This window comes from Brachyhypopomus gauderio, chromosome 14 (assembly GCF_052324685.1).
Source record: "Brachyhypopomus gauderio isolate BG-103 chromosome 14, BGAUD_0.2, whole genome shotgun sequence".
Classification (NCBI taxonomy): domain Eukaryota; kingdom Metazoa; phylum Chordata; class Actinopteri; order Gymnotiformes; family Hypopomidae; genus Brachyhypopomus; species Brachyhypopomus gauderio.
Window position 1 is genome coordinate 8,416,264 of NC_135224.1, and position 17,909 is coordinate 8,434,172.

The window sequence follows — 17,909 nt, forward strand, 5'->3', positions numbered from 1 at the left end:
CAGAAAGTAAACATATATAATTTCGCACAATTTTATAACGCTTCGACGAAATGTGAAATAAATACCGACCGTTTAAAATTTACACGACCCAAGTTTTTTTTTTAGATTTTATTCAGTGTGGGAAAGCCAACGGACGACCCCGCGCACGGTTTTTTACCCACAAGTCTTCGCGGCGGCTCCGCCGGCAGCTGCTGCTGTGTCACTTCCTGGTTGGTCTGGCCGAGTGTGTCCGTGACCATCACAATGGCGTCGCCCAACACCTACAAGCTGAGCTGCTCCATCGCCGGCCACGAGCTGGACGTCAGGGGCCTGGCCAACGCATATTTACCCGAAGGGGCCTTTGTTTCCGTGTCTCGAGACAGAACCGCCAAAGTCTGGGTCCCAAATCCCAGGTAAGCGGCCACGTAGCTAACAGCTAATGTGACTCTAACTGTGTGTGTAGCGAGCGGAGCGTTTAAACTCTCTTTCTTTGTGATCTCTCGTTCACTAGTGAAAATAGAGGCTACGAGGAGATGCACTGTATGAATGGCCATACCAACTTTGTTTCTTGTGTCTGCATCATCGCCCCCAATGAAACGTACCCCCGTGGACTCATAGCGACCGGCGGCAACGACAACATCATCTGCGTCTTCTCACTGGACCGGTCGGACCCCCTGTTCACTCTACAGGGACACAAAAACACTGGTGCTGTCATTTGAGACTCGCCATCGTGGCCATAGCTTGATTTAACGTTTGGAGTGTTTCTCCTGATACCTCAAGATGAAGCTAAATATCAGTCATACCTAACTTAGAGCTATTCGACTAATTATTCCAACTTTCTGATTTTGCTGTTCACAGTGTGCGCACTCTCGGCTGGGAAGTTTGGGACATTGTTGAGTGGGTCTTGGGACACCACAGCCAAAGTCTGGCTCAGTGACAAGTGTATGATGACTTTACAGGTAATTTTGCACTGAGAACAGGATGACAACTGACATTGCATGGGATTCGCTTTGTTCTGTTCCTTCAAATGATAGAAACGGCCTTTACAGCCAACATGTGCAGTGTATGTACGTTTGTATAAATGTAAATGCATGTTATTTGTTTGTTTTTGCTTTCATTGTAAGGGACACACAGCAGCTGTCTGGGCGGTGGTAATTTTGCCAGAGCAGGGTCTTATGCTCACAGGATCTGCTGACAAGACGATTAAGCTCTGGAAAGCTGGCCGCTGTGAAAAAACATATTCAGGTGAGTCCTGTATTTAATTAATGCGTTGAAATTTTTTGAGAAGGTGTTCACTTGTGGCGTGCTCACCTCTTGAAAGGTACATGCAAAGTAGTTTTTAAAGTATGGACCTGTTTCATTTTGACATATCACCACTAGAGCCCAGTGTTGATGCATCTTCATTTTTGATTTAGGTCATGAGGACTGTGTCAGAGGATTAGCAGTGGTGAACGATGTCGAGTTTTTCTCCTGCAGCAATGATGCCAGCATCAGAAGATGGAGGGTGTCAGGAGAATGTGTTCAAGTGTACTACAGTCACACTAACTACATCTACAGTCTGGCCGTCTGCCCCAATGGACAAGGTTCAGATGGCAGACTTTAATGTTCTCTTGTTTTGGCAGTGTTTATAAAGTAAAATAAAAAAACAAGGAGGAAGGTAGTTGTATGTCTATAGCTGGGTCTTCTTTATAAGTCATTTCTACATATTGGGAAATACAGCCTTAATTTGAAGGCTATCAGCCTTTAAAGTAATTAATGAAATAAGCCTTTAAAAAAAGAACAGCTAGTTCCTTTTTTATGTGGAAGTGTTGTATTAATATCAGGGTGTACATAAACAAATGTTGAGCTATGTGTTCTTTTTCTTTCTTTCTCTTTCTCTCTGTCTGTCAGACTTCATAAGCACAGGAGAGGATAGGACAGTAAGGATTTGGAAGAAGGGGGAATGCACACAGACCATCCGTCTGCCTGCCCAGTCAGTTTGGTGCTGCTGTGTGCTGTCCAACGGAGATATCGCTATAGGGGCTAGGTATGTGCATCATCTGCACTAAATGACTTCTTGTCTTAACCAAATATTCAAGCATTTTTCAAAGTAATCTCTGCTGTGTCAATATCCATAGTGTGTAGACAAGAATGTAAATGCCTATGCAAGGCTAAGGACATTTGTTTAAAAAATAAATTTTTAAAAGAACACAGTCTTTTCTTGCAATATAGCGGAGACATGTAAACGCCAAGGCTTTGTCCATTGTCCACAGTGATGGGATTATCCGTGTGTTCACTGAAAGCGAGGAGCGGGTGGCGAGTGCTCAGGACCTGAAGGCATTTGAAGACGAGCTCTCCAAGGCCACCATAGACCCAAAGACTGGAGACCTTGGAGACATCAAAGTCGAGGATTTACCTGGCAGGGAACACTTGGACGAGCCAGGTAAACAGGCCTTGTTATAAAGCTGTTATTTGATTGATCTCATTTTGTAACGGTCATGAGCCAAGAAACGCCTCAAAAATATTCCATCAAGTAACTTGGGCTGTGCGTGTAGGAAATCGCGATGGACAGACACGCCTCATAAAGGAGGACAATAACGTGGAGGCTTACCAGTGGAGCATGAGCGAAAGCCGCTGGATGAAGATTGGAGATGTGGTGGGAGGGTCTTCCCAACAGAACTCCAAGAAAGTAACATTTGAGGGCAAGGTAAGGAGCTATAAACAACAATAGGACTGCACATGAATTTTTATGCATGCATGAAGAATTCATAATACCATTGCCTGTTGGACAAATTCTAAAGCTAGATTCCGAAGTCAAATCTGTTTTCTTGTTCACATTAAACAGTAATACATCTATAAATACCAAAATAAACAGTGTAACGAAATCTTTTGCCACTGCTATTCTTCCTTTTCCTTTTCAGGAATACGATTTTGTGTTTACCATTGATGTGAATGAGGGTGGGCCCTCCTTGAAGCTGCCCTATAATGTGAACGATGACCCTTGGCTAGTGGCACACAACTTCCTGCAAAGGAACGACTTAAATCCCATGTTCCTCGACCAGGTTGCTAACTTCATTATTGAGAATACCAAGGGCCACACCATAGGAGCAGCTCCAGCCACGGCAGTAGACCCTTTCACAGGCAAGCAGCCCTGTGGTGTTTCACAACGCCACCCCGTTACTGTTCAAACTGGCTTGAATGTTCAAGTTCACACAGACTGCTGTTCCTTCAAATAGTACCTGTTAACATCTATACATATAAGCATATCTTATAAGTTTAACCACAGCTGTCCTCCGTGGTTCTTTTCAGGTTCGGGACGTTATGTCCCTGGGGTGGGGGGAGGAACAGACGGCTTTGGTGCAGACCCCTTCACTGGTAAACTTGTTCGCAAAGTAGACTCTCCGGTCCACTTTGATGCAGAAGAGTGCAGCTAAGCGTCGATATTGTTTTGCAGGTGCTGGACGATACATTCCAGGAGCAGACTCTCCTGGCTCCGCCAACACAGGTGCAGCCGATCCGTTCACAGGTAGGACGACGTGACATACGGCACACGCAGGTCTGCTCACGCATGTGATGCTCACGCGTCTTGTGCCTCCCCAGGTGGTAGTGCCTACTCTCCTGCTGTTCTCCAGAAAGCTGGTACAAATATATACTTCCCCAAAACGGATGGAGTTATGTTTGAACAGGCCAATGCAACTCAGATCCTTGGTAAGTCTGCAACCCAAACGTAAGGCATTGTTAAGTAAATATCTTGTAAAGAGTTAGCCTTATTCATATGATTGCATGTACTGATATATATTCAAAACAAGAAGCTAAACTACGAAGAAACTATTTATTAAAAAATGCTCAAATTTTCCACATTTTATTAACTATTATAGTCATAGCATTAGTTATATCCACAACAATTCAATTATTTTTGGTTCACTAAAGCGTCCATTTAAACAATTTTCTAGAAGTACTAATCAGTTTTTGTTTCCAAATATCCAACATGTGCTTTAGCCAAGCTACGAGAGCTTAATGGCAATGCTCCTCAGGACCACAGGCTGAGTGACGTGGTGTTAGACAGCCTGGAAAAGCTTCTGCTCACTGTCTCAGACCCTAAGAGCCCAGATCTGCCCACTGCCGAGCAGATCAACGTCCTCTGGAGGACCAGCCACTGGCCTGAAGGTAATTGCTCACGCACACACATAACAGCTTCAACCGTGATCCGAGGCGTACACTGGTGTGATGCTGAAATATGATATAACCACTCCACAGATATCGTCTTCCCTGTGCTGGACATCCTGCGTCTGGCTGTGCGGCACCCGGAGATTAACGCCCAGCTATGTGGAGGCACAGAGGGCGCCAGCCTTTGCAACCACCTTCTGGGCCTCATGTCGCTGCAGGGACGGCCGGCCAACCAGATGTTGGCCTTGCGCACACTCTGCAACTGCTTCGCCGGCTCCCGCGGCCGCACCCTGCTGCTGGGCCAGCGCGAGGCCGTGCTTTCACGGGCCTCCGACCTCCGCGCCGTCTGCAACAAGAACATTCACGTGGCACTGGCCACCCTGGTGCTCAACTACGCAGGCATGCTGCACGGGCGGCCGTCTGAGCTGGAGGCCAAGGCCCAGTGCCTGTCGGTGGCTAGCAGCGCACTGGAGGTAGTGCAGGACAAAGAGGCCATCTTCAGGCTGCTGGTAGCCCTGGGGACTACAGTGGCCGGGGACAGCACAGCCAAAGACCTCGCACGCTCGTTGGGCGTCTCTTCACAAATCACAAAGTACACCAGTGTGTCTGATCCAGCTAAAGTTGGGGAATGCTGTCGGCTAGTGCTGGATGAACTGCAGTGATGTCACAAAGGGCTTGGGTGATGTCACAGATGACCCTCATGCTCCTTTGACTCCTTATATTGTTCGGTCCCACTGGCATCACTGAACACTTCCCAATCCATAGTTTCTATTTAACTTGGCCTGCTTACTGAATGACTGCATGAATAAAATGTTGATGTATAAAAATCTTTCCTAGAGCAGGGTCATGTGATTATCATATTGTTATATCTAACTGGATTAATAAAGAAAAACCAAAATGGGGTCAATATCTTTAAAGGCTGACTAAAAGGATCAAGTTACTACTTGATTATGTCCCATCACATTTTTGGTCTGATCAAAGATATTCTACAACAATCTTTGTTTTTTTTCCTTTATTACTCAAAAGCTTGGCATATGCAGTTAACTCTAGTGTAGTCAGGCTTGTCAACAAAGACTTCGTAAACAATCTACATTGCTAAAAAAACTCAACCATTTAACCAATCCAATGTTAGGGAAGTAACCATACGTGTTATTCAGTTATGCTACTACTGACACATTATAAGCAGCTTGTTTACTCGAAATAATAAATAGCAGCAAAATCCAAGTCTTCAAAATCAACATGTGCAGTCTCATCACATTTATGGAACAATGGGAATGTTTCACTAGTTTTGTAAACAACTTGTCAATTTTACTCCCTTGGGCCTGGACACGTAAACGTTCTCAGGGAAAATGATGACTTTGTCAGAGGTTGAAAATAACTATGAAGAATGGTAAACTAGTTGCTTTTTCTCAGTGGCAAACTTAAGTTTACACAACCAGCCAGCTAGACATAAACATTCCAGTCATTTTATTTAAATAGTTTGTTTAAAGATCATTATTCAAATTGTACCATTAGTTTAACAAGCATATCACGACACCCAAGCATAGCGCGGGAGATTTGTTCTTTTTTCGCCTTAGATCACTTCCCAGCCCTGGAGAAAGCTTGCTGTGATTTATTCATGCACAATATTTATTATATGCTTAAACAGCAAAGATGAAAGTTGGGGTTTGTGTTGAGATAGAAACTCTTAAGCATATTTCATCATATAATTTATCTCTACAATAAAATGTAGTAGTTTTACCCTTTGAAACCAAGTCTTCTCTTAGATATGTCAAGTGTCAAATGAAAGCAGTGTATCTGGATAGAGTAGCTCATGAGGGCACTCCCAAAAAAAAAATGACACACTATCAGGTAGCCAAGCCTGCTACGCTGCTTTCGTGAGCCCATCCGCAAACTCAGCCATGAGGTCATGGATCCAGATGTCGCTGTCCTCCTGGGATGTGTCCACCAGGTACACAGTGACCTTACGGTCCCAGGGCTGCTCTGCCTCCTCCACAAAGTCCAGCTGAGCCACCAGGGGCTTTTTTTCAACGTGATTCCTGAATACAATGGAAGCCTCTTCAGACCACTTCCTGGGTTTCACACCTGTAAAGAGTATTATAGTGGTTAGGTACACACTACATTATAGAGTATTATAGTGGTTACACACTACATTATAGAGTATTATAGTGGTTACACACTACAGCGTTTGGGGATTCTATAACTCGAAAGGAGATTGAACACCTACCTCCTAAACTCACTAAACCCTGAGCAAATGGTGAAAAGTTTAATTGTATTTTTCAGTTCACCTCAAATATTTTTGTTGCTGTGAAAGATCCTGCAGGTCTCATTTCATCATGTATTGCTATTCCATAAATTGGTTGTCTCTTAAGCAGCCAAACCACGACTACATCACAACATGTGACTCGTGTGTAGGAATGTATTTTCATTCCCCAAAGAATACAAGAATGCAAGAACACAAGTGGACTTATGTTCAAATAGTTATGTTAAAGGCCCTCTATTGATCACTTATAACTGCACAGTGCTGATGTTGAGTATTTATTATGAAACTAATTGAGATAAATTAGTCTTGGTATGGAGAATTAAGAGATCAAGATGAAAACAATGTTCATGCCTTTCACCAAAAAAGATTTCTTTAAACTATTTCCCACTTCCAAAACGCTTCCCATAATGATGGGAAGCAAAACCATTCCCAGTTCCAGCAGGTGAGCTCAGTGAGTGGGTTTACCTGCGAGCTGGGCAGTGATGCCCTGGAAAGGGAGCTGGCGGAACTCCTGGATGAGGGGCCTCAGCAGGGTGCAGCTCACCAGCTCGTGTTTGCCATAGTCCAGCTGGTAAACCGACACCAGCCCATTGGACAGCACACCTTTCACAAGCACGCGGTGCCAGCTAAGGACAAGCACACGTCATATCTTGGTTGGTATGAGATCACGCTTATTTTCAACTGTTGTTACTGAGGCTGCAGAGTTGTTGAGGATCAACTAAGATATCCTGTCCTTTCGGGAGTCTACACAATGAAGGGAAATGTGATATCTTTAAGTAATAAATGGCTAGACAACAGCCATCAAGCATAAAGCCTTAGTCAGTATAAAATATTTGCTCACACAGAAATCTATAGCACTCGCTACATTGACACTCACTTGTTTTCCACTTTGGCAGCATACACCTGGTCCTTCTCCACCGTGGTCAGTTTTTCGTCCATCTTGTTATAGTACAGAATCATCTCTCCCATTAAGACCACCAGCTTGTACATATCCTGCCATGGCTGTAGCACAAAGTGCCCTGGGTGACATGCTACTGACACGTAAATGTCCATGTTCTGACCCCGTGGGGGCAGCTCCAGAGCAGGTGGCAGACGCACACCCCCAGATGGGGTGGCTGGAAGCTCTCCACCTGAGCCCGACTGGGGAGATACTGTCTTGGGCGTGTGTTGAGGTTTGCCTGCTCCATTGCTGGGGCTGGGAAGACTGGTGGAGGCAGCTGTGGTAGAGGGGGTCGTAGGGTCACCGGGAGCTTTCAGAGGGCCCTGGCTGCTCAGGAAGACATCTGCCTGTTGCTTCCAGAGATCCGAGCCAGCAAGTTGGCGGTTGAGGCTGTTGCCAGGGTCCTGGATGTTCTTGTTGGTAAACAGGTAGACATGGGCCAGGTGTTTGTTCTCCTCTACTTTAACAATCTGCAGGATAAAACGATGAAGGTTATGAGAGTTTACACATGTTGCTTTTTGCATTTCACTAGTTACAAGTAAAACCTTCAATTAGTAGATCTAAATTCTTTCACAGAACCATTTAATAGAGGCAAATAATACTACAAACAGAAAAGAATATAGAAAAGATTTGCTGCATGAAATAAAAAAAGGGATCTATCATAAAGCACTGGCCTTCATGGCACAGTCACTGCAGTGGAGAATTGTGTCTTTGAGCCTCTGTACTGCATCTGGAGTCCAAGAGCCCACAACCACAGACAAGTCAGCTAAACAGCACCTGACTGCCTGTGGAGACACAGATAACGATACACGTGTATATAGAAAATATTTCACATTTTGTGTCTTGTGATCGTATGTTCACATAAACATACATACAGTCATTAATAGATGCAGACATACACACACTCAATTTCATGAATTCCCCTTGAATCCTTCTAGAATGATTTTATGGCTCTCTGACCTGGGGTGGGATTGCGACAAAGTCACGTAGGAAAGCAGGTGGGATTTCCCTTAGCTCAATGACTTCAACAGATGCCTGGATCCCCAGGTCCACAAACAGAATGTCCAGCACACGGCTTCCATGCAGGTTAGTTATCTGAATACAACATGTGTTTCCAATTAGATATAGTTATTCACCTGATCAAAAATAACTTTATGTGCTACTTTTCTAGCATCCAGATTAGGATTTAGATAAAAATTCCAATGGTTACCGCAATTCTATCCAAAACTCAATAATAGCACACTCCCAAATGACAAATGTCAATTTTTTTCTCTAAATTACACTTAAAACACATATGGTATTTTGCATACACTAATACAAACTTTAAAATTAAAATGTAGCAGAATTCTTGCCGAATGTAGCAGAACGTAGTCAGAATGCTGACATATTTGGCCTTTGAAAGAGAATCTTTTGTTTAAACAGCTTAATTCCTATGTGAACCAGCTGATTCTGCCTTACCTCAACCCGAGACCATTTGCCTTTGTAGCGAGCCAGACAGATTTTTCCACAGAAAGGTCTGGAAACCAACAACTCCGATGTGACCTTTCACACAAGAAGACATTTCTAGTTTCTGACACAAAAAACCTGTAGAATTATATTATTAGATTGCAAAATGTTATTGTATAATATTTTTTACATTATTTCACACCTATGTGTACTATACAGCACTATAAGTTTTTAGGTCAATTTTAGAGTACAAGATAAATTTCAGTTTGCAAAATGAAGACTATTTCAAATGCAACACGGGAAATCTAGCAGGTCTGGAGGTCACCGTGTACAAGCGATTACATGCCTCATATCTCCTAATCTTATTATGTCCTTTAATCATATCTGTTCCTGTACCTCTGCAAAGAAATAGTCTAGTAACAGCACATACTATGGCCTTAGTACCTGTGAGTGAAAATAGGTCTCTGTCTTCTCTAGGATATCATTCAGCTTGGTCAATCCTTGAGAAGGCAGATGGCAGCAGAACGTCCCATCTGAACACACACTTATCACACTCACATTCGTGTGGGTACTGTTCACCTACAGGAGAAAATACGTCACCAAATGCTACTCAACACAGAACCTTTTACAGACCGTGCAATAAAAGATAAAAAGTGAGATGAAAGAATTCAGGTACCTGCAAAGGGACCTCTAAAGACTTCTCATGTAGGGTTCTCATGCAAGCAGCATTGATATTAACATCATCATCCTGTGACGTGTCATACAACACCATCAAAGGAACCGCATCTCGCTCGAGGAGCTCAGCCAGTAAGATTTTACCACTCGCCAGGGAGTCAAACTTTTTCAGCACAGCTGGCTCCTGAGAAAAGGACTCAAGGCCTAACATGCACAAACACATCAATTCGGTGACATCAAAACCACATGAGCATTGAAGCTACAGAAGCCCACATTTGTGAAGCGTATGCATGAAATTAGTTGGTTTGAATTTGTAAATATGAATTACTCAGATCAACACTAAAAAAAAAAAAAAAAACTCACCAGCCAGTTTACATTTGGTAGCTTGGAAAGGCAGTCTGAAAAAGTCCTCATGCAACTCCATCAACTTGCTTTTACTGATGACCTCAGAGAACCCATGATCCACATAATAAACCTTTAACATCACAAATGAGCAATGGCCAAGTGATTCTTCTAACCAATCACGTGATTGTTGTGTACAAACTGCACTACAATTACCCATTCATTAACTGTTCATGCTTTTGGATAACGTACCTTAACCTGGTCAGACCTGACCTCACACACTTGTGCTCGGAAGATCTCCTCTTCTTCTTCAGCACAAACTGCGGTTAGTTGGCCTGATGAAAGAGAGACCAGGGGCTTCTTGGTGTTGTCTTCTCTGTAGAATTCCTTCATATCATCTTCCAGCTTCTCCAGGGCCTTGGAGTATCCCTCGCCTATGTATCTATTAACCCATATGCAAACAAGCACACTGAGACCCCAAGAAATCACCTTATTATGTTTTATCAAGAACATTGATTACTTTTAGCTAAACAAGGTCAGAATAAGATATGGGACCATGATCTTTGCTTAACCTCAGAACAACACTGTTGGTGCTTCTTGCTTCCATGATCAACACTGAGGGATACTCCTCCTTGGGAATGAGGAGTTGGGGTGTGACCTGAGAACTGACACATCCACCCACTTCTTCTCTCGCCTTCAGGTCTTCTAATCGCGCCTGGTTGCAGTTTTCATCCTCGGCAACTTTTACATACAGAATCGCCCTTTTGGGGTTGTCCGTCATGGGGTAGTCAATGGTACATATATCTGACAGCAGAAGCAGGTTGTCAAGAACATACTCGGGTAGCTTAGTATTGTAGGTATCCTGGTAGAGTTTAGGGAGGGCATGAGCCCACAGACCACTGCTGTACTTCAGGAGCAGCCCCCCAAGCTTTTGCTTAAGGTCTTCGGATAAAACCTTAGGGGACTCCCGAGGGCTAGATGTAGAAGGGGGTTGTGGTCTGGTCACTTGCTGTGCCTGGCAGGGAGATCTCTTGGGGGAGGAAGGCTGTCGGTCTGCTGTAGGTGTCATGGCAGGGCTAGGTGGGGTACTGCTTTGGCTAAAAGCTTTAGCAGGGTACAGCAGAAGTTCCTGAGGTTTGCTATTGCACGGTCTCTCAACCTGCACATAAAATAAATAGATAAATAAATCTCAGAGATTCAGATTCATGTTTATTACAGCTCACGGAGTAGGTGTGAAAGGCAAATCTACCGCTGAGCACATATTTACACACTGCTAATCTCTGATCGCAATCAAGACATGATTACATGATTAGCAAATTGTATATTTCCAACCTATATACATTGATACTTTTGTTAATTAATTATAATTGCAATGCCACAGTAGAGAAACAACAATGTATGATCGCTTTAAACTAATGAAAAAATCATGAAAACAGGCACAGTCTGACTAGGTCTGCACTCACTATGCATATATGCGTCCATCGATCCAGATCTTTCATTGCTTCACTTGGAAGGTCTTGTTTATACAGCTCTCCATACAGTTGTGGAAGCTTAGACACCCAGAAACCATTGCTGTGCTTGCTCAGAACTTCCTTGAGGCGAGACTGCACCAGTTTGGGGTTGTAGGAACTTGAATGGGACGTCCTGGCTTTTAGTTGGGGTATGCTTTCATTCAAGTTGGCAGGAGCTGGAAATACATAAACATGATGTACAGAACTAAGCTATAAAGAACTGCCTCACATTTAGACAGTGAAAATAGTAAATTACGTTAATTAATCTATGTAAATGTAAATCCGCCTTAGGCTCAGAATCACCGGGCTCTTTACAAGCTCTAATGAGGATCACCTGTATGGCATTACCTTTAACATGACAATAAATGAAGAAAGCCTGAAGGGCCTTAATTAAAGACTCTCTCTTTGTGGAGAAATTGTGTTTTACACTGACTGCATAGTTTAAAAAATTCTTAGGCTCCTGCCCACTCACCATTAACTTAAGAAGAAAATATTTTATTTTAAAGGTGTTTCTGCTCAGGACTGGCTGAATGGCAAGAACTATCTCACCAGTGCTCTGTTGAGTACTAGACAGGTGGGCGTGCACTTCTTTTTGGAATCTGGGCGGTAAGGTCATCCTCTTGTCTGGTCTTTAAAAAAATGAAAGAAATGATTCTCAGTTTCAGAGTCAGTATTTAGAGTGACTTGTGTTCAATCAATATATTGAACAGCAGGCAGAATCTTGTTTACCATTTAAAGGAGCACGGAAAAAAAGAAGGAATCGTTACTTCTCAGCTGGTGGCACCTGACATTTTCAGAGGTTTCTAAAAACCCCAGTGACAAAAGCAGTAATGAAGCAGTGACTTCATTTTATTCATGTACCAGTCTTCTAGACTGATTACATTCAGACACACATTCACTCTATGTTGTAATTCTATTTAGCTTTTTATATATATAAAAGCCATGTTTGTAATTCATCCCTGTTTTGCTTTGACCTCTTAACCCCAAAGTGGACTTGAACAATGACTCACGGGACACGTGCTGATTTGTAACTGGGTGGCTAGACATAAAAATGCCTAAATGTTTTAACTGACACACAAGTGGAGGAGGACATGTTTGTGCTCCTTCACCCACTTCCCTGCCTGTTTTTAATAACACAAACCATAAATAAATTCCACACCACTACAAAAAGTCACTACACAAATAATTTCACAATGAATTGGAAATGTTTAGATTTATTAATACAACTACTGAATACTACAGGACAACCCAAAGTCATAAATGTGGGTAAGTGACTGAATAGAAATGTTATTACTTATAGGTCTTTGCATCCCATTTTGACAAATTTCAAATTAGAACAAAATTGCTTAATACAGCATAGAGCATATCTCATTTCATCTTATTGTAGGTATCAGATGGCCTGAGCTAAAACCAAAAACTACACTAAAGAAAAAGTGCTGATTCATTGTGGACTCATGTAGACCGGATAATCTACCAAAGAATGGCAGTAGGATTAGTGACCCTGGGGCCACCTGTTCAGCTATGCTCTCTGCACGACATTGTATGTGTGACACAGTATATGGCACAGCCCAAAAGAAAACAGCTCAAAGAGTGAGGTCAGTTGTTTGTTCTGAAAAGCACTGGCTAGAGAGAAACACACACACACACACCAGCAGTAGCAACAGCATTCACTCCATTGCTGAAGAAGCACCAGACTCACTCAATACACAGCTGAGCTCTACTCTGCAATTCTGATTCACGTCAGGGAATGTCCAGAGAGTGGAGAGCAGCAGAGGGCCAGGGGGGAAAACAGACAAACAGGGAAGCCTCTGAGGGAAAGGGGGAGGAGAAAGACATGCGCTTCTTCACCCACTTCCTTATCTGTCCCTCAATAGCCCACTGTCTCACTCTCAACTCTCTTTGTCTAGTACAAGTCATGCGTTCTTAGCGAGACTCTGTTACGTTTGAACAATCATCTGAACAGCATTGTGCCTTTGCTACGTACTGCTCCACCACTTCACAGTTTATCCTACCTGTCAGAGGGAGGGGTGGGTCTTCTGGTGGGTGTGCTGGGTGGTGTATTGCAAGGTTTACAGCCTCTTCCTTCAGGATTGGGGCCCCTCATGCTCCCAGGCCGAGAGTCAGGCCGACCCCCAACTCGCCCCTGGCGGCTCTGGTAATCAGGCTGCCTCAGAGATGTCCTGGGATTGGCTGTAGAAGGGAAAATATTCAATTAGAGACCGGTAAACCATGAAAAATCTCAGGAAATCATGACATTATAAGGTTAAAAGTCTGGGGAGATTTGGGGTAATTACTGTACTGATGATTGATTTGACCTAAATTTTAAAACATCATAACTGAAGGTTGTCACATCCTTTACAAGCTCTCGTCAAAACAAGACATTAAAGCTTCTACAAACACCCAGCTTCAATATCTACCTCATGATTCTCTATCCACGCAGTCACACAAGTAATTTTTTTTACAGCATCACCACACTATGGCATTAAACCTTTTGCCCATTTAATTAACATTTAGCACACACAGTAAGCACACCCTTTTTCTATCAGTCACCATGACTTCATACCTCTCGTGTTGATTACATCGTACCTCCCGATCGGACGCAGAGCAGCGCTGTCTGCTGTGCAGAGTGGCGCTCTAGAGGCAGCACGGTGATAACACGCGCTAAGCCCTCTCTCCAATCTCGCTCGCGGGAGCAGAGGAACATAAAACGCATCACTGAGTGCTGTGTTCCTACAGTAAACGCTCCGCAGGGTAGCAGCCTCACCAAAGAAGGAGAGTGAGAGGAGAGGAAAGGCAGAAGGCAACGCAGCCCAGCAGCAAATTCACTGAGTAACAGAAGGAGAGAAGAGAAACGATTTCTCTGATGAAACACCAGTGCAGTGCCACGCTGATGTACCACTTCTTTCAGCTCTCCCTCTCTCCCCTATTCCACCCACCTCTCTCTCTTTCTCTCTCTCTCTCTCTTCCTCCTTCCTTGTCTCAGCATGTCTCTGAAGTGAGCGAGAATACGTCTGCTGGATTTCTGCTGTATCACTGTACGGCTGCGTTGCTGTGCCGTAACACTGATCCACGATCAGTCCTTGAACTGAGAGAGCTGGAGAAGACGAGAGGCTCCCAACCCTGAGCACTGTGGCTGCCAGGTAGCCTCATATAGTTTTATTCTTAGCATCTCCAGAACCCTGCACACCTACTCAGAGGAGTGTAACTAGGACATATTCACCACAGAGACGCACCCCGAAACACTCAGGGTATACAAAAACACACCTATCTGAGAAGGAACATTCGTCTTCCATAAGAACAAATGTCAAGTTGTAGCAGCAAAAATAGTAGCATGTGTATAACACTATGCACTATGCACCATTATTGTTACCAGTGAGACAAATGCCCACATTCAAAACGTTGCCACCCAAGTGTCCTCTGTCACTGGTGATGGAACTGAACTTTCAACAGACAAAAGCCAAACTCTTCATGCTTACAACTAGCCATCGATGCAGAAAACACATGGTCAGTCCTACCGTAAAACACAAGAGGGGCAGAGGGTTTAACCCTCAGCTGGCAGTTGACCATTTGAGGCCGGCCAGTCTTCTCAGCCGTACGCCGTCGAGCCGCCAGCTTTGTCACATGACCTACTTCACTCCCCGCTGCAGCGTAACACATTACCTGCAGATAAGAGAGAAGGTCTAAGGTCATGTAACCATGTACCCCAGCACCCTGAAGTATTTTTTTTCTGGTTCTGGACATCATTATAATTAAAGTCTCTTGAGGATTCAATGTGGAGTCCACCTCATAACACCACAACAAACCAGTCCAAAGTACTATCAAAGTACTACAACCACAGCTACACATTACACCAAACACTGTTTAGCAGCAATGCTAACTGGTGCACAAAGGCATGGTATATGAGCGTTTCCACGCATTCTCTTGTAGTCCTCTAGCATTCAACCCCTGGTTTGAATCTCAGACCAGCTCACCTCCCCGGATCGGGCCCGGTCCACGCGCACCACAGAGGGCATGGTGTGGAGCAGCGTGTCCAGCGTGGCGTGGCCCAGCTGTCTGTAGGGTATGGGTTCACCCGTGAGCTCCTTATATTCTGCCTGCAGGCGCGAGAGGCACAACCCACCCTCGCCAGACCGCAGCACTGCTCCCAACATCTTCCTCACAAGCCCCTCATCTGCCATCTGAGAAAAAAAAAAAAACAAAACAAAAAAAAAAAAACAATGGCCACTTGGATGTGTTGTAAGTTTGCTTACTATTTGCAGAATTACACAATACAACAGCAGGTGTTCCCAGGCACTGACTTAGAGCTTGCTTATTCAGGAGATGTTTTAAGCCCTTTAGGCTATGTAAAAAAAAAAATCAATATTTACAAATGTACACATTTAGTGGCTTCGTTGTGGTGAACACAAACAATTTAAACTGCTGATCGGGTATACGATAAAATGATGCAGATCAGATAAGGCTTGGTCTTGCATGCCTTAAATACATAGACTGGGTGAGTCATTTAGCCAGACCGCTTGTGGATTGATCGAGTTTAACTAATCCATCAGAAATAATGCCGGGCACTGACAGCAAAGGAAACACTGGTCAAAATACAGCACACACTATAGATCAATAACTTGGTCTGCCATTATGTAGCTTAGTTGCTATCAGGAGTGGTGCCCTGCTACAAGATAGTCCACGAGAGTAGCTCATACAAACTCATTTTGATTATTTTCTACCATCTATAGCTTTTGATAGATATAGATATAGATACTTTATGTAAATCATCCAGCATTTTGCATACACCTTGTCTGTTAAAAGTTTTATAGTGATCTAATTTTCTGAGGGAGAGGCTCAAACGTGCGGCCAAACTACACTCACCTTCACTAAAGACAGGTTGTATAAGGTACCAGGGTGACGCTAATGTCAATCATTATTCACATACCCTCAGTTTTGGAAGCATTTAACTATTAAAACTATATATATGCTTATATATGCTTATTACAGTGCATATATTTGCTATTTCAAGTTTAAATAGTTTCAGGCTTGTTTTTCATGAAAGGAAAGTGAAACTGGAATTCTTCTAGTGACCTGTTCCACATAGTATGTATTGAGAGGGCACATAGCAAGAAACGCCTGGGAAGACAATTCGCCTATTACAAAAACGTTTTAAATTATGTGCAGAGTTTTAAATTCTGCCATTATTATTTATTTCTAATAAAAGCACGTCTAGTATTTAACCTGCGCCGGACACGTTTGACGGAGTTCAGGAACTTGTCCAGAGCTGGTGACGTGAGTGTCATCCGCACCCAGTGGACTAAAGCCGGACACTTCCCAGATCTTTGAACAGGGTTTGCATTCGTTGATTTACCGTAGTTCAGCCGTGCTATACTGTAACCAGCCTAACTACCACAAACGGACGGTTCGGTTCCGAGAACTAAATTTCATCTCGCAAAGTGAGTTCCGAACACTTGACACATCTTTCTACGAGACAGTCGATAAAACGTGAGTAAAAGACGTGGGGAAAAAGAACGAGTCTGTCCCACGAACGACTCTTCCTCCTTACCGCGTTGAGGATTCGGGTCTGACAGCTCCGTTTTGTCGTCGGGACACTTCTGTCACGCTTGGTCCCGGTCCGCTGTCACTGGGAAGCTCCGCCGACGCCTCTCCACCTCCCTGTGGCCCGCTGCGCCATCCTGGTGGAGCGTGATTGGACAGTTTGCACCATCCCTCGTTAATTAAGCATCAACGCGCAGGCGCCGTGAAAATATATCCGAACAGGTCTGCCCACGATCATGCATTAACTTGCAGTAACACACACCTGTGTAGCGTTTGACAACGTTTCTTCTTTTAACTGTTATAAGGTATAGGATCAAACATCGTCATTCACATTAAAAGTTTAAATGATCTAATTCCACCTCGTCTGAACGTTTCACGTCTTCCTTCGGTGGATAAGAATCTAATAATAATAATAATAATAATAATAATCTTTATTTGTATAGCACCTTTCATACATACATGCAACTCAAAGTGCTTTACAGTATAAATAAAATAAACATTAAAAGGAGATAAGACAAAAAGACAAAAGGAAAATGTTAAAAGAAATTAAAGATAAAAATATTAAAATAACATAAAGTAAAAAAGGTAAAGTAAATAAGATAATAAGAAGTCTAATGGTAGTTTATGATAATTAGATAAATTCTGAAATAAATAAACACACACAAAGAAACAAGAAGCAGCAAAATCGTCATGAAGCTATCTGTACATTGTACGTTGTACATAATAATGCCTGCACGTCTTAGAAAATATGCATTTTCCTTACCCACAGCAAAGTGTGGTCAGACGTTTAAACACCTCTTTTATGCTCCTGTCTAAAAGGTTTCAGTAGCAAGACAGAGTGGATACAAATATATGGGTTTATCCAAAGGCATAAGCAAATCTTCACTGCCTCTCAGTGGTAGTAGGTTATCATTGCTACCTTAAAGAGTTGGCTTGGCCAACAGTCTCTCGGTTAATCTTTTGGTATTGCTTTGCCAGAGTGGAAATAACCAGTAGACAAAGATCTGTGGAGATATAGCGTCATCGATGCTACTTTGTACTTTTTCTTTACAAACATGCACACATATTT

At 43.2% G+C, this 17,909-nt stretch overlaps 2 protein-coding genes across 3 annotated transcripts; one reads left to right on the forward strand and one right to left on the reverse strand.

Moving 5' to 3' along the window:
• The first annotated feature begins 168 nt into the window (after positions 1-168).
• Positions 169-5,027, forward strand: plaa (phospholipase A2-activating protein). Its single transcript, XM_076972379.1, has 14 exons — positions 169-392; positions 491-684; positions 838-938; positions 1,104-1,224; positions 1,395-1,562; positions 1,870-2,005; positions 2,232-2,401; positions 2,514-2,665; positions 2,880-3,099; positions 3,268-3,333; positions 3,413-3,484; positions 3,559-3,666; positions 3,958-4,125; positions 4,216-5,027. Exons 1-14 carry the CDS (start codon positions 244-246, stop codon positions 4,785-4,787), a joined length of 2,397 nt encoding a protein of 798 aa, XP_076828494.1. The 5' UTR covers positions 169-243; the 3' UTR covers positions 4,788-5,027.
• tdrd7b (tudor domain containing 7 b) lies at positions 3,979-16,999 on the reverse strand. 2 transcript variants are annotated; one of them, XM_076972377.1, is made up of 17 exons: positions 16,848-16,999; positions 15,274-15,480; positions 14,818-14,962; positions 13,315-13,492; positions 11,852-11,931; positions 11,255-11,478; positions 10,364-10,950; positions 10,044-10,233; positions 9,813-9,924; positions 9,451-9,653; positions 9,219-9,353; positions 8,787-8,870; positions 8,289-8,423; positions 8,003-8,113; positions 7,266-7,798; positions 6,854-7,014; positions 3,979-6,210 (listed from the first exon to the last, which is right to left on the reverse strand). In XM_076972377.1, exons 2-17 carry the CDS (start codon positions 15,478-15,480, stop codon positions 5,990-5,992), a joined length of 3,306 nt encoding a protein of 1,101 aa, XP_076828492.1. In that variant the 5' UTR covers positions 16,848-16,999; the 3' UTR covers positions 3,979-5,989. The 2 variants fall into 2 exon arrangements, with proteins under 2 accessions (XP_076828492.1, XP_076828493.1); XM_076972378.1 differs by lacking the exons at positions 14,818-14,962; positions 16,848-16,999 and having other exon boundaries at positions 15,274-15,414.
• Positions 17,000-17,909: the final 910 nt, after the last annotated feature.

Bases quoted from the DNA above. Each gene is read 5' to 3' on its own strand.
- plaa (XM_076972379.1), top strand. From the start codon at position 244: ATGGCGTCGCCCAACACCTACAAGCTGAGCTGCTCCATCGCCGGCCAC. The intron at 3,100-3,267 runs GCAAGCAGCCCT...GGTTCTTTTCAG, and splicing joins GGCAGTAGACCCTTTCACAG to GTTCGGGACGTTATGTCCCT. The intron at 3,667-3,957 runs GTAAGTCTGCAA...CATGTGCTTTAG, and splicing joins CAATGCAACTCAGATCCTTG to CCAAGCTACGAGAGCTTAAT.
- tdrd7b (XM_076972377.1), bottom strand. From the start codon at position 15,480: ATGGCAGATGAGGGGCTTGTGAGGAAGATGTTGGGAGCAGTGCTGCGG. The intron at 7,799-8,002 runs GCCAGTGCTTTA...TTTATCCTGCAG, and splicing joins GCAGTGACTGTGCCATGAAG to ATTGTTAAAGTAGAGGAGAA. The intron at 7,015-7,265 runs GTGAGTGTCAAT...GCTTGTCCTTAG, and splicing joins GCTGCCAAAGTGGAAAACAA to CTGGCACCGCGTGCTTGTGA.